This window comes from Dysidea avara, chromosome 3 (genome assembly GCF_963678975.1).
Source record: "Dysidea avara chromosome 3, odDysAvar1.4, whole genome shotgun sequence".
NCBI lineage: Eukaryota > Metazoa > Porifera > Demospongiae > Dictyoceratida > Dysideidae > Dysidea > Dysidea avara.
In genome coordinates this window covers 27616033-27631237 of record NC_089274.1, presented here as the reverse complement: position 1 = coordinate 27631237, position 15205 = coordinate 27616033, and the positions used below count along the sequence as shown (strand labels likewise).

At 39.0% G+C, this 15205-nt stretch overlaps 1 protein-coding gene and 1 long non-coding RNA gene across 4 annotated transcripts in view; one reads left to right on the top strand and one right to left on the bottom strand.

Moving 5' to 3' along the window:
* The window catches only part of LOC136250605 (uncharacterized), a 91162-nt gene that overhangs the window by 21434 nt on the left and 54523 nt on the right, over window positions 1-15205 (bottom strand). The gene's annotated exons all lie outside the window — the stretch shown is intronic.
* Window positions 3651-9808, top strand: LOC136250586 (uncharacterized). Of its 3 annotated transcripts, XM_066042807.1 has the most exons (12): window positions 3651-3751; window positions 3834-3983; window positions 4555-4640; window positions 4699-4734; window positions 5363-5431; window positions 5509-5562; window positions 6020-6064; window positions 6653-6703; window positions 7451-7522; window positions 8293-8365; window positions 8411-8971; window positions 9367-9808. In XM_066042807.1, exons 1-11 carry the CDS (start codon window positions 3718-3720, stop codon window positions 8896-8898), a joined length of 1158 nt encoding a protein of 385 aa, XP_065898879.1. In that variant the 5' UTR covers window positions 3651-3717; the 3' UTR covers window positions 8899-8971; window positions 9367-9808. The 3 variants fall into 3 exon arrangements, with proteins under 3 accessions (XP_065898879.1, XP_065898880.1, XP_065898881.1); XM_066042808.1 differs by lacking the exon at window positions 6653-6703; XM_066042809.1 differs by lacking the exons at window positions 5509-5562; window positions 6653-6703.

The window sequence follows — 15205 nt, the reverse complement described above, 5'->3', positions numbered from 1 at the left end:
TCTCTATGATATTATGTTCCTTGTCAAAGCTTTACAACAGCCATCTTCTCAATTTAACATATACAACTACATATCATTTAGCTCTTCCAACACCAGGTCTTCGTCTACCAACAAACTAAATCATGTCCGCACTAATAGTAACTATGCCAGAAACTTTTACTTTAATAGAATTCCCAGGATATGGAACCAATTACCTTGCATTGACATCAACCAGTCCCTACCAGTCATCAAAGCTACTATTCAGAACTATTTATGGCAACACTTCACCACAAATTTCTCTCCTGACAATCCCTGCACCTATCATTACTGCTGTAGATGCAGCAAGTGCTATGATTCTGGACTGACAATTAACTTTACTACATAAGTTTAATTAACTCCCGGCTGCCAGCACAGGTTGCTGGCAGACCATCAATGCAACTTTTTCTTCATCTATACCCACCTACACATGTATAATTGTAATTGTATGTTGCATTGTAAAGCATTAATAATTAGTTCGACCTATCTTGGAATACAATAATCCTATTTGGGGGCCTCATTACATTCTAGACAACAGAAAGGTAGAGAAGATACAACGAAGGGCTACTCGTCTCATCCCACAACTTCAAGACAAATCTTACTCAGAGAGGTTGACACAACTAGATTTGCCATCTCTTCATTATAGACGATTGAGAGGTGATCTAATATTTCTTTTCAAAATTCTTAACAATTATTTCACCACCGATTTTACTGATATATATATACGTACTCAAGATCTATTACCAGGGGGCATCAATTCAAATTGTTTAAGGAACGCTCAAGACTATTGTGTAGATCTAATTACTTTATCAATAGAATCACCAACAATTGGAATAGTTTGCCTAATTATGTTGTAAATAGTTCTTCGATTAACACTTTTAAATCATTATTAGATAGTCATTTAATTGATTCAAGATTTATTTTTGTATAAGTCATTTAATTGATTCAAGAGTTATTTTGTATAATTACTGCATTGATCGGGTATGCAGGCTGTGCCTTTACCCGTATTTAATCATAATCATAATCATAATAATCATATAGTCTAGTCTTGCAGCAGGATAAGCACTTCTGTGAGCCACACCCACTTTAATATATCGGGAAATTGTAATACTAGGTATGCACGAAGCCACACCCAATTGTTGTCTGTAAATTCACAGTAGCTACGTAAAACCAGACTCACTGACTGATTTTAAATTATAAACTTACCGGCTTAGTTATCACATAACTACTCGTTTACTCAACACGAATCGAACGCTCAAAACGTAATCTCGCTTGCTCGTGAATACCCGAAACACTATATAATCTATGCCGAAACATAGCTCTGATCGCACGCCTCGACTTTAAATAATCCGGGTAACATCCGGGTCAAATCCGGGTACGACCCGGATTGCTATCCGGATCAGTGGGTCATCCGGGTCAGCAGTAGTGACCCGGTTTCAACGCTGCTCGGCATCGCAGGAGATAGAGAAGCACGCCTTTCCTATAGCACGTCGTTAGATCAGTAGCTACAAAAGTACTGCTATAACAACAACGCTAGCTACCTATACACTTACTACACTACTTAACTGATGAGTTGACACCTTGTCGTTTTATCCTTACGCACCTTACAGTAAAACTTTGGCGAATGTTATTTCAATCGCCAAAGTTTTTTCCGCCAATTTTTTCGACATGCAGAGGGGTTTTGTCGCACTTTTTTACCGCCAAAGTTTTTTACTATACGGTATATAGTTGAGCATTTTTTTTACCGAGGCAGCTGCCTTGGTTGCCTCAATGGTAGCTACGCCACTGCATTACTTGGAGTAAATATCTAGCTAGGTTGTATTTTCTATAAATAAAAAAAACTGTCTGTGTTCACATGCTATAGCCTTCTCACAAGTCCCTAGTGGGTAATACTGCCTCTTTTAAAGCAACAGTCATTCCTACATTACTATTAAATATACACACAGCAATGCTGGAATTACAACTAGATGTAAAAAATAAGTTATATCCCACACTTTAGCCAAAAGGTTAGGATTTTAATGTTCTGTCACAAACCGACGTAAAATATGACAGGAACTCAGTAAGACACTCTTCTGCATCTTCGGGATGAGGTTAGCATGATATATTATTATTAAATATACACACAGCAATGCTGGAATTACAACTAGATGTAAAAAATAAGTTATATCCCACACTTTAGCCAAAAGGTTAGGATTTTAATGTTCTGTCACAAACCGACGTAAAATATGACAGGAACTCAGTAAGACACTCTTCTGCATCTTCGGGATGAGGTTAGCATGATATATTATTATTAAATATACACACAGCAATGCTGGAATTACAACTAGATGTAAAAAATAAGTTATATCCCACACTTTAGCCAAAAGGTTAGGATTTTAATGTTCTGTCACAAACCGACGTAAAATATGACAGGAACTCAGTAAGACACTCTTCTGCATCTTCGGGATGAGGTTAGCATGATATATTATTATTAAATATACACACAGCAATGCTGGAATTACAACTAGATGTAAAAAATACGGTACAGCTCAACTATAACTTCACTATTCCAAGCGTGATCACGCATGTTTCCACGTCAGTGTATGCGTGGTTCCCGAGGGGTCCGTCACGGGCTGGAATCCCGTACAAGTCATTTGGAATCCCTCGGAATCTCGCACAAAATCTGGAATCTTGCCTTGGAATCTGGAATCTTTTGGTTGATTAAAGTCCGTGAATTTCCGAATAATTCCGGATATTCTAATAGCGTGCAACTCGTGGTATGCAGCTCGAGATGCAGCTATAAGCTTGTTGGCCTGTTATAACTTGCCTTGAGCTGTTAATTTCACTTGCTTTAAACTTACTGTGTCTATATAGGTGTTTAAGAGCTTTTATGGATTCAACAGAGCACGAGTGTAGAGTCGAACTGCTGAATAGTCGAGTCTCGAGTTTTTCCGAGTCTGTAGTTGTGTCTCCGATTAACAGCGAACCACAAGGCGAATCCAGAGCCTATCCCAGGTACAGCGAAGTCTACAATGAGTAGCTAATGAAGTTTAGGTGCGAGTTGAACACGAAGTTGAGCAGCATTGTCTGAGCTCGCCGGCATTCGAGGAGAGTGTCCGAGGCACTGATCGTCTATCCAAGAGAGTAGCTCGAGGTAGCTGTTACCTTTCCACGCATTGCTGTAGGGCTAGCGTGTCATTAATTTTGTTTGAATACAGGATTTTAATTTTGTTAATTGGATTTCAGTAATTTAAATATTTCTTGGAATCCGGAATCTTGCCTGAAATTTCGTGGGATTCGGAATCTCGTACAGGATTTTAAGGTCGTGGCGGACCCCTCGGTGGTTCCATTGTCACGGCCATCGTGGTCCACGCTTACTCACTCGCCTTACTTCCTAGTGAAACCATGCAGTCTCGTGGTGAACCACGCAATGATTCCATGCATGATCGTGGAGCCCTCACGAAATCCGTGAAACACGCGTGGAAACCGTGGAACCCACGCAGTAAAAATGCAAGATATGTCGCATTCAGGGGATCTGAGCAAGACCTTTACAGTGATTTCAAAGAACTTTACAGTGATCTCAGCACAGGAGCTCGGGAGCTAAAGCATCACACCCCTGCCCTGCACAGTGAATATATTAGAATTTAATTGCACGTGATCTTCTAACCACAATCACCACGTGCCTTGAACTGAACGGTTCCAAAGAACACTCTAGCACTTAGAATGGTCAGGATCTCTGAAAGACGTGTATCTGAAGGTAAGTTTAGGGCTTATAGTTTTCGTTGAGTACTTGGAAGTCGATGTTAAGATTGTACCTGTCGTTCTAATTCTTTTTCTAGGATCTGCAAAGCCAAATGCTGTGGTGGACTTCGGCGATGAGGGAACTAGCGTTATCCGGAGCGATAAAATTATTGAAGAAAGCATCAACGATGAGAAATGCCGAGTTATTTGGTCGGACAAGGAGTATGAAGCTGATTTATTGTTTACAGGTGATGTATAATTCATGTTTGCATAGCACTAGCAATCCTTCGAGGGAGGCTATAAAACACGGAATAGCGGAACAGCGACTTTGCGGAAATTTTATTTAGCGATTTTTGCCACTATATGTAGGGAGTTCAAGGGATAATTATATATTCTACTTCAGTGACCTGAAGTCTGTCAACAAGCGGCCATAACTTTGCAGGAGGTAGTGCAGCCCTTTATTAAAAAATAGCCACCATCTTGCTGAGAAGGATGAGGCAAGTCCATTGAACCAAAATTTGAGGCCGTAGACTATGTTTCAAGGAAGAAAGCCTCCAGGTGTTAATGGCCTTTGCTGCATTCTGCATTATTCCAATTGCTAAACCTTGTGGTCTTAAAGTACTTTTTGAGTAGACCAGAGAGAAGGTACGTACTTTGATAATTAATTTAAAAAATATAAAAGTAGTGGGACAGAGGAAATTGTACAAGTGGTATCATATATACTGTGCTGTGATCTGTGACCATGGTCTAAATGATTGAAATAAAAAATTGATTTTAGATGATCTCAAATCAAACTTGAAATTGTATATATGTGCATAGGTAACTACTTAGAGTGTGTTAGAGAGCAAGCAGACACCGAGAAGAAGGAGAAGAAACAACCAAAGAGAAAAAGAAAACGTTTAAAGGTACATAATTGAATTGTAAATTGGATATCTCATGTACTGTTACACTCTTGTACTGTAGCATGATGATGGTGGTGAAAAGAACAAGAAACCAGCAGTAAGTTACAGTGTATTATGTTTTGCTGGTAACTATTATGATCCGTGCGTCATCAAATTTATCAAAATTATGCATTTTCTATTACGTAATTATGCATTCTTTTGTCTATAAAGGAAGCTGCTGGCTTTAGTGCCGGTACTATTGTGCATCAAAATATTTGTCTTTCTATATTACACAACACTATGCAACTTGTAATAGTGAAGGGCTAACTGGTTTGTAGAAATAGGGCTGTTTGCTTGCCACCTTGAGCTTAAACGGAACGCCAATTGAACAAAAACTTTATTTTGTCCGCTACTGTACAGGGATATAGCGAAATTTGGCTTTATTATTTTATTTAGAGTATACTGTGTAATTGAAACTCCAACTGAAAGGCTTGTTGATTGGTGTCAATGGCACTAGTGGAATAAACTTCCTGACCTATGGCATTTGCATGGTATCATGCTTCTTCAGCAATCAGGTGCATTGGCCAGGATCAAATCATTTACACATTATGTGATTACAGCCTATTGCATCATCACTTTAAGCAGTGTGCTTGGCGAGTGTATTCCAGTAGGACACTCTCTTTCTCTATATTATACACTCTTGCCATTATGTATTGGTGGGTTTGAGAGATATTTCCACTTATTAGACTGACAAGATGACAGTAGATGAAGATGGGAGTGACAAGGGAGATGAAACAAAGAGAGGGGGTGACAAGGTATGCCATGTTGTCATGCAAATACACTATACTCTTATCTTTATGTGACATAAAACAATTTTTCAAATACCTTACAGGATCCTTTTATAATTGATGTCAGTGAATTTCCTCCCTGCTCACCTAGATCAAAAGTAAGGATTAGCATTTAGTAGTAAAACCTATTTTGTATGTGGTTGCTGTATATCAAGATCTGTATGCTCGTTGTACGTTGATTTGCAAAGTGGATAAATTTGTGTGCATTCTTTTCTTGAGCTATTCTTCGTTTGACCATTGTTTTTAGCAGTTGGCTTTTAGTAATTTAATAAAAGTACTATCAACTCGCGTGATTGTGCTGTCTCTATAACTAAGCAGATTTAAAAGTTCATTGTAGAGTGGATTCTTTATAAGCATTCAACATAAAAATCAGACCGATGATTTTGCCTTCCCCATTGAATATTCTGCAGATGTGTGGAGTGTATATGCTTAATATTTATGAATTGTTTTCAACATAAATTTTGGTGATTCAGTTATTCTGTTTCTGTTATTCCATGTTTTCTCGAGTCACTAATGCGATTTTGGTGTTTTATTTTCTAATATATGTACTTCTAGCATCAAGAACCTGAATGTTCACTTGAAGAAGATGACAAAAACTCGGTAAGCACAATTCATACTTTCACTGTGTGCATGCTTGCATTTGAATTTCTTATGTGCACGGTGTATGATCACTGATTGGCTTTACAGACTCTAGCTGTTCAGTAAGGGCATTCGGTGAAATAGGACGTTTAGTATAATCCAAGGATGACGGCTATTAAAATTTAAGGGCAGTTTTAGTGCACATTTTATTTTGTGGCACTGCTGTTTACATTAACAACTCAAAAGGCTGGCGACTTGTTCGTAGTAAAGTGTTCAAAGTCTAATGCATTGAACTATAGTCCATTTGTGTTCCACTGGGCTCTTTTGCTGGTGATTCCAACTCCACTCTTTCAGCCGCCGTCATTACAAAAATGTCAAGTGCAAGCGGAATGGAAATTCCGTTGCATAAAACAGAAATGGGTAATTCATTTTTGTCCACTACTGTACTTTATGACTGTGCTACAAATTATATTCATCAAACAACAAATATTTCTACCCACATGGGGAGTAATGCAGCTTTTAATCTTGCTCCTTAGGCCTATCTTATTCATTGTTATACAATATCATTTACATATGTTATATGTTGCAATGCTTTTGTTTGTACTATAGGCTGTTGACATTACAAAGAAAATGATAATTCATGATTTTGATGGCAAACAGGTTCATGTGTGTATAGGATATTTGCTATAGGACAGTCGCTTTGGGCTAGTTTGAAATTTTGGTGTAGTAGCATCTTGAAAATGCTTTAAAAGGTTTTGCTTCGAGCTCTATGACCATTTAACAGCACTGTTTTGCTTCGAGCTATATGACCATTTAACAGCCCTGTAAAATACACTGCTGGCCTCTCAGGCTACTAGGAGTAGCATAGTGCTTTGTGTTTACAATGGGCGTGTCCCCTTAGTACGATAGTAAAAACAAAGACTACAAGAGCAACTTACGTGCTTCAGACAATGAATTTTGATTTAAAAATAGACTATAAATTACCCAAGAAGATAGTACTCATCAATTTTGTGTATAAAACTTGTTTTGAAATGAGCATTGCTTAGCACAAAGCGGAAGCATTAAGGATACACGTAATTAACCTGTAACACAGATTAATGCTACCATAGATTGTGTGGAGCATTTTGTCTAAGACTTTTTCACTATTCACGGCATTGGTATGGACTGGGATCACAGCTCTCCGCATAAAGAATGCTAATCAAAAAGCCCTGCCTCCTCTGGAGGAATAATCTCGTCTCAGAAGGATTTTCTGCATTGACATGTGTCCCAGTGCTGTATGATCACGTGATCATTCTAACCTGATAGCCAAAGGCTTTGCTTTTTGTGTAAACTTTTAAGAGTAGATAGTGTATTACTGTGCTTTTGTTATCTCATGTTGCTAATTATGCCTACATTTCATATTTTTAGATTGATATAAATGACATTGCTGAATCGATGGAAAATTTGAAGGCAGAAATCCGAAGATACAATGATGAACAGGTGAATTGATTTTAAATGTGTACTGTTACGGACTGGCACTGTAGTATTGGGAAGATAAACAATCCTAATGTGTTTTGCAGCAATTTTAACTATACATGTGCCATCTTTTAAAATTTTATGTATCGAAATTTTAACATTGTAATGAACTACTGTACGTACCGTGGCGAAATGTAAAAATTGGCGATTTGATGACAATTTGCCAATTCCGCCAAATTTAGTTCTCCGCCAAAATTTGTTGCTATAATGTCCCAAATACTTATGTTGCAGCACCGATTTACTTATAGCCGGTGTACATTTCAGCAAAATAAATTCAGTTCCTGCAAATGACATTCTTGCCAATGTTTGTTGTTACACGGTACATCTTATAGCTGGATTATATTAACATGTACTGTAAAAAGTATTTAGCACAGTCGAACATGTTACCATACCGTCTTAAAGATATTGACATTGTACATAAGTGTCTATTGGTGATAGCATATATAAGGTTTCTTTCAGTGTGCTCACTTACCAGGGGGTTAGGGCATGAGGTCATAACACATATGAATTCGAAGATAATTAAAATTCTAACAATAATTATGCTACACACCACTACCAAAGTCTCTCCCTGATTTTGGGCGTTGCAAATCCAGTAGTCTGTCCAGTGAATGGATACACCCTCCCTCATATATATAGTACGTGTAACAGTCATAGTGAGTCGAGTTAATATTTTGTAAAACATTTGTATACATACATATGTATGAATACATTGGACTAATTTGTTATCTTGCTAGGAATTTCGATTTGAGAAAATCCTTCTTCAACTAGAGAGTGTTTGTAAGAGTGTTAGCACACTTACCAGCTCAGGTATGATTAAAGTCCTAGAAATTTAGCCTGTTATGAAACACCTAGGCAATGGATCCGACACAACCCCCCCACCATACCGCCAGGGTGACCAACTACCATCGGCTCAATCAGGCTACCAATCCTTTAAACAAGATTACCAGCCCTATGGACAAGAAGAACAAGGGGACTACCAGTCCTATGGACAAGAGAAACAAGGGGACTACCAGTCCTATGGACAAGAGGAACAAGGGGACTACCAGTCCTATGGACAAGAGGAACAATGGGACTACCAGTCCTATGGACAAGAGGAACAATGGGACTACCAGTCCTATGGACAAGGGGACTACCAGCCCTATGGACAAAGGGAACAAAGGAACTACCAGTCCTATGGACAAGAGAAACAATGGGACTACCAGCCCTACGGACAAAGGGAACTACCAACCCAATGTACAAGGGGAACAAGGAGCCTATCAGTCCTGTCAACAAGGAGCCTATCAGCCCTATCAACAAAGGACCTGCCAGCCCTATCAACCAGGGACCTGCCAGCTCTATAAAGGAGGGAGGAAGCCAGTCAACAGCAGGCAGGAACAGGCAGTCAACAACCTCCAGCAATTAACCAGTCACCCGGTACATATTTGATCTCAATCTGTTTATTCAACTAGGAGTAAACCATAGAATGGCCTGGAAGACTTATTTAACTGTACATGTTTGACAGAACTAGCCGTGCTAAAATGTAGCGATACCGGTAGAGATTTAATCTGTTATGGGTATACAACTGAGTCAGGAATTATACACTATTTTATGCATAGGTGTAGATGACCTCCCTTCACTTTTTATCTCCATTATCCCTAATCGAATGTAGAAGTCCCGATGCTTATAACCTTAGGCTTATTACACAAACAGTTACAATAACTTGTACAGAAATACAAGTATGTGCAAATACATGTAGTACAGCTTTATACTTGATGTTTAGTAAGTTATCATTTTTGTAAAATGTTAATTGTAATATGTATTTATTGTAGGAAGATGAGCCGATCCCCCCCAAGCAAGCTCGTCCCCATGATCATGAGGCATAAAACCAGAAGATCTCTAGCCGCAGCAATGGTGGACGAGCTTGTGGATGCTACCACCAGAATTAACAGTAACGTTAATGGGAGGGGGAAAGATAAGGTGACTGGGAAAGAGAAGCAAAAACTAGACCCCAAGATCATATCTTATGTAAAGAAGAAAGTTTTTGAAGTTCACCCCTCAGAAAAACTAGCTGATGAAGAAAGTGACTGGCACGACTGTATAGTTAAAATTGATGACCAGGGGAGGGAGCTTAAAAGAAAATTGAAAAAGCAGTCAGAAGTTTAGAACAACCCAATGTAGTGATTTAGGCATAATTTTTGACATGATGTGGAACAGTATGTATTGTATTGTATTGTATATAAATTATAGTTAATATCCACTTGGATCACCTTCCACCTGAATTATCTTCGGAATCACCTTTTTCAAATGGCTGATATACTTCCGGCACACTTCAGGCATTAGAGTCCGCCAAAACTGTTTAATCCCTTGTTTCAGTTCAGCTAGATTCTTTGGTTTAGCGGAGTTTCTTAGGTATTGCTTTAGGGATGCCCATACCAGTTCGACTGGGTTTAAATCAGGCGATTCAGGTGGCGTGTACCACCAATTTACTCCTTTATTTTTCAAAAAACATTCAATGTATTTTGAGGAGTGCTTGGGATCGTTATCTTGGTACAATCTATGGTGGTCTGGGAAACGTTCCTCTATAAATGGCAACAATCCTGCATTGTACACTGCTCCAAGGCGCTCGGCATTCATAATGCCAGAGAAAATGAATAGTTGGGTTGCTCCTCGGGCAGAGATTCCACCCCAAATATGCACTTTAATGGGGTGTTTTGCCCTCTGCTTCAATACTCTTGGCTGCATCCTTTTACGAAAGCAAATTCTGCTGTGTTGCTCAAGCTGCACAGTTGACTCATCGTAGAAAATGACATCCTGAAATTTTTCAGTAGTTCTTTGTTGCTCTTTGCACCAAATCAAGCGTTTTCTTTTATTAAGCTAAAGTTTAAAAACACATCATTTTAAAAGAGTGAATAATGGCTTGGGAGCTCTAGCTACATACGTATTTGTGTGCTTTAGGTCAACTGTAGGTATCACCTAGAGCTGTACATACAAGTACAATAATATGTGTCAGATTCCCACTAGTAGTTTTGAGATGCTAGTCCAAACTTGTATGGTATGTTAAAACATTGTGGATATATTGACATGATGTGATATAGTCACAAATATAATGCATGATGTCAAGCAGTCATAAGAACGATGAGATAGTGAAGTGCTGATACAATATGCAGGCCATAAATTTATGCAACACATGCATTTAACTTTTTGAAATATCAAGACACACGGTAGTGTGTCGTGCGGCCCAAGAAGCTGGCGCGCCACACCCGTGAGTATATTGACAGGAAGAACGAAAACGTCATTTTCACACATTTGTATCTCGGTGATCACTTATCTGATTGGAACCAAATTTGCTACACAGTTGCCCGCCAGCCAAGGGAGTCTACATTCCAAATTTGAAGGAAATCGCTCCAGCCATTTCCGAGATACGAGCTGCCAAAGTTTCGTTTTTTTTTCTTCGTTTTTTTTTTCTTCTTCTTCTTCTTCTTCTTCTTCTTCGTCTTTTCGCACACTTGCAAAAATTGCTATAACAAGCAAACGCGTACTCCGATCGCCTTGAAATTTGGCACACAGAAAGGGAGTCCAAAGGCGAATCCTAGCATCAAATTTGGTACAAATCCGATGAATGGTTCAGGAGTTATGACCGATTATTCGCGTAAAACAAGATCGATTTGTTGTCACGCCTACAGGGTAAACCGCTTCATGGAATGAGCTGAAAATTGCTATGTAGATGGAGTAACCATCGTAGGAGTGCCTTTTGGTGGTTTGAAAGGAATCGAGATAAAGACCACGGAGATATGACACAAAACCCAACCTGTGTCACAATTACGCGATCGATTTTTATGAATAAAAAAGTATTAGTTTTCACGCCTACTAGGCAAACCGCTTAGAGCAATGAGCTGAAAATCGGTGTATAGCTGGAATAATCTTCATAGAAAGTCCTTGCAGTAGTACAGAAGAATCGGATTACAAACCACTGAGTTATGATTCGAAAGCCAACTCCGTGTAGCAAATGCGAGATCGAGATACTCTAATAGAACAGTCACCCTAATAGAGCATTCGGCTAATTTATTTATTCCATTATAGAATTTTATTACATCACAAGTTATTCTGTAGGGAGTTCAGCTGCAAACAGTTAATCTTATAGACAGTTCAGCAAGAAGACAGTCACCATGTGGAGAGTTATGCAAATATATCACTATAGAGATTCAGAACATTACAAGTCACACTGAAGAAAGTTCAGCTATAAACAAGTCATGCACTGTGTAGAGAATTCAGCTACAATTAAGTCACTCTCTAGAGAATTCAGTTACACAGAATTCAGCTACACACAAGTCACTGTGGAGAGAGTTCAGCTACAAACAAAGTACCCTTTAGAGTGATCAGCTACAAACAAAACACTTTGCAGGGTGTTCAGCTGCAACAAATCAACCTTTAGAGCAATCAGCAATGAACAAATCTACCTGTAGAGAGATAAGCTAGAAACAAATCACCCTGTAGAGAGTTCAGCTACAAAAAATCACCCTGTAGAGACATCAGCTAGAAACTAGACACAATGTAAGGAGTTCAGCTACAAGCAATCACCCTGTAGAGAGTTCAGCTACAAAAAAATCACCCTGTAGAGACATCAGCTACAAACTACACACAATGTAAGGAGTTCAGCTACAAATAAATCACCCTGTAGAGAGTTCAGCTAAAACAAATCAACCTGCAGAGAGATCAGCTACAAACAAATCACCTTTTAGATAGTTCAGCTACAAACAAATTACCTTGTAGAGAGATCGGCTACAAACAAATCAACCTGCAGAGAGATCAGCTATACACAATTCAACTTGTATAGAGATCAGCTACAAACAAATCACCCTGTAGAGAGATCAGCTACAAACTAGACACAATGTAAGGAGTTCAACTACAAGCAAATCACCCTGTAGAGAGTTCAGCTACAAACAAACCAACCTGTAGAGCAATCAGCTAGAAACAAATCACCCTGAAGAGAGGTCAGTTACAAAAAATCACCCTGTAGAGATATCAGCTAGAAACAAATCACCCTGAAGAGAGGTCAGTTACAAAAAATCACCTTGTAGAGAGATCAACTACAAACAAAACACTTTGCAGAGAGCTCAGCTACAAACAAATCAACCTGTAGAGAGATCATCTAGAAACAAATCAACCTGCAGAGTGATCAGCTACAAACAAATCAGCTTGTAGAGAGATCAGTTACACACAAATCAACCTGTAGAGAGATAAGCTAGAAACAAATCACCCTGTAGAGAGTTCAGCTAAAACAAATCAATCTGCAGAGAGATCAGCTACATACAAATCACCATATAGATAGCTCAGCTACAAACAAATTACCTTGTAGAGAGATCAACTACAAACAAATAACCCTGCAGAGAGATCAGCTACACACAAATCAACTTGTATAGAGATCAGCTACAAACAAATCACCCTGTAGAGAGATCAGCTACAAACTAGACACAAAGTAAGGAGTTCAGCTACAAGCAAATTACCCTTTAGAGAGTTCATCTACAAACAAATCAACCTGTAGAGCAATCAGCTAGAAAAAAATCACCCTGAAGAGAGGTCAGCTACAAAAATCACCCTGTAGAGAGATCAGCTAGAAACAAATCACCCTGTAGAGAGTTCAGCTACAAGCAAAACACCCTGTAGAGAGTTCAGCAACAAAGAAACCACCATGTAGAGAGTTCAGCTGCAAACGAATCACCTTATAGAGAGTTCAGCTACAAACAAATTACCTTGTAGAGAGATCGGCTACAAATTAATCAACCTGCAGAGAGATCAGCTACACTCAAATCAACTTGTAGAGAGATTAGCTACAAACAAATCACCCTGTAGAGAGATCAGCTAGAAACTAGACACAATGTAAGGAGTTCAGCTACAAGCAAATCACCCTTTAGTGAGTTCAGCTACAAAACAATCAACCTGCAGTGAGATCACCTACAAAAAAGCACCTTGTACAGAGTTCAGCTACAAACAAATTACCTTGTAGAGAGATCGTCTACAAACAAATCAACCTGTAGAAAGATCAGCCACACACAAATCACCCTGTAGAGAGATCAGCTAGAAACTAGACACAATGTAAGGGGTTCAGCTACAAGTAAATCACCCTGTAGAGAGTTCAGCTAAAACAAATCAACCTGCAGAGAGATCAGCTACAAATAAATCACCTTATAGACAGTTCAGTTACAAACAAATTACCTTGTAGAGAGATCGGCTACAAATTAATCAACCTGCAGAGAGATCAGCTACACACAAATAAACTTGTAGAGAGATCAGCTACAAACAAATCACCCTGTAGAGAGATCAGCTAGAAACTAGACACAATGCAAGGAGTTCAGCTACAAGCAAAATCACCCTTTAGTGAGTTCAGCTGCAAACAAATCAACCTGCAGTGAGATCACCCACAAAAATGCACTTGTACAGAGTTCAGTTACAAACAAATTACCCTGTAGAGAGATCAGGTAGAAGAATTCACCTTGTAGAGAGTTCAGCAACAAAGAAACCACCATGTAGAGATTTCAGCTGCAAACAAATCACCCAGTAGAAAGATCAGCTAGAAGAAGTTACCTTGTAGAGAGTTCAGTTACAAAGAAACCATCATATAGAGAGTTCAGCTACAAAGAAATTACCCCATAGAGAGTTCATCTAGAAGAAGTCACCTTGTAAAGAGTTCAGCTACAAAGAAACCATCATGTACAGAGTTCAGCTACAAAGAAACCACCATGTAGAGTGTTTAGCTGCAAAAAATTACCTGTAGAGAGTTCAGCTAGAAACAAATCACCCTGTAGAGAGATCAGCTAAAAGAGGTCACCTTGTAGAGAGTTCAGCTACAAAGAAACCACCACATAAAGAGTTCAGCTGCAAATAAATCACTTGTAGAGAGTTCAGCTACAAGTAAATCCCCCTGTAGAGGGATCAGCTAGAAGAAGTCACCTTGAAGAGAGTTCAGCTACAAAGAAACCATCATGCAGAGAGTTCAGTTACAAACAAATCACCCTGTAGAGAGATCAGCTAGAAGAAGTTACCTTATAGATAGTTCAGCTACAACAATTCACCCTGTAGAAAGATCAGCTAGAAGAAGTCACCTTGTAGAGTGTTCAGTTACAAAGAAACCATTATGTAGAGAGTTCAGCTGCAAACAAATCACTCTGTAGAGAGTTCAGCTACAAAGAAACCGCCATGTAGAGAGTTCAGCCTCAAACAAACCACCTTGTAGAGAATTCAACTACAACAAATCACCCTGTAGAGAAGAAGTTACCTTGTAGAGAGTTCAGCTACAAAGAAACCATCATGTAGGGAGTTCAGCTACAAAGAAACCACCATGTAGAGAATTTAGCTGCAAACAAATCACCTGCAGAGAGTTCAGCTAGAAACAAATCACCCCGTAGAGAGATCAGCTGGACAAAGTCACCTTGTAGAGAGTTCAGCTACAAAGGAACCATCATGTAGAGAGTTCAGCTGCAAACAAATCACCTGCAGAGAGTTCAGCTAGAAACAAATCACCCCGTAGAGAGATCAGCTGGACAAAGTCACCTTGTAGAGAGTTCAGCTACAAAGGAACCATCATGTAGAGAGTTCAGCTGCAAACAAATCACCCTGTAGAGAGTTCAGCTAGACGAAGTCACCTTATGGAGAGTTCAGCTACAAAGAAAC

Excerpts from the sequence above, each read along its gene's own strand:
- LOC136250586 (XM_066042807.1), top strand. The coding sequence starts at position 3,718 with ATGGTCAGGATCTCTGAAAGACGTGTATCTGAAG. Across the intron at positions 3,752-3,833 it reads TGAAAGACGTGTATCTGAAG|GATCTGCAAAGCCAAATGCT; the intron begins GTAAGTTTAGGG and ends TTCTTTTTCTAG. Across the intron at positions 7,523-8,292 it reads GAAGATACAATGATGAACAG|GAATTTCGATTTGAGAAAAT; the intron begins GTGAATTGATTT and ends TTATCTTGCTAG.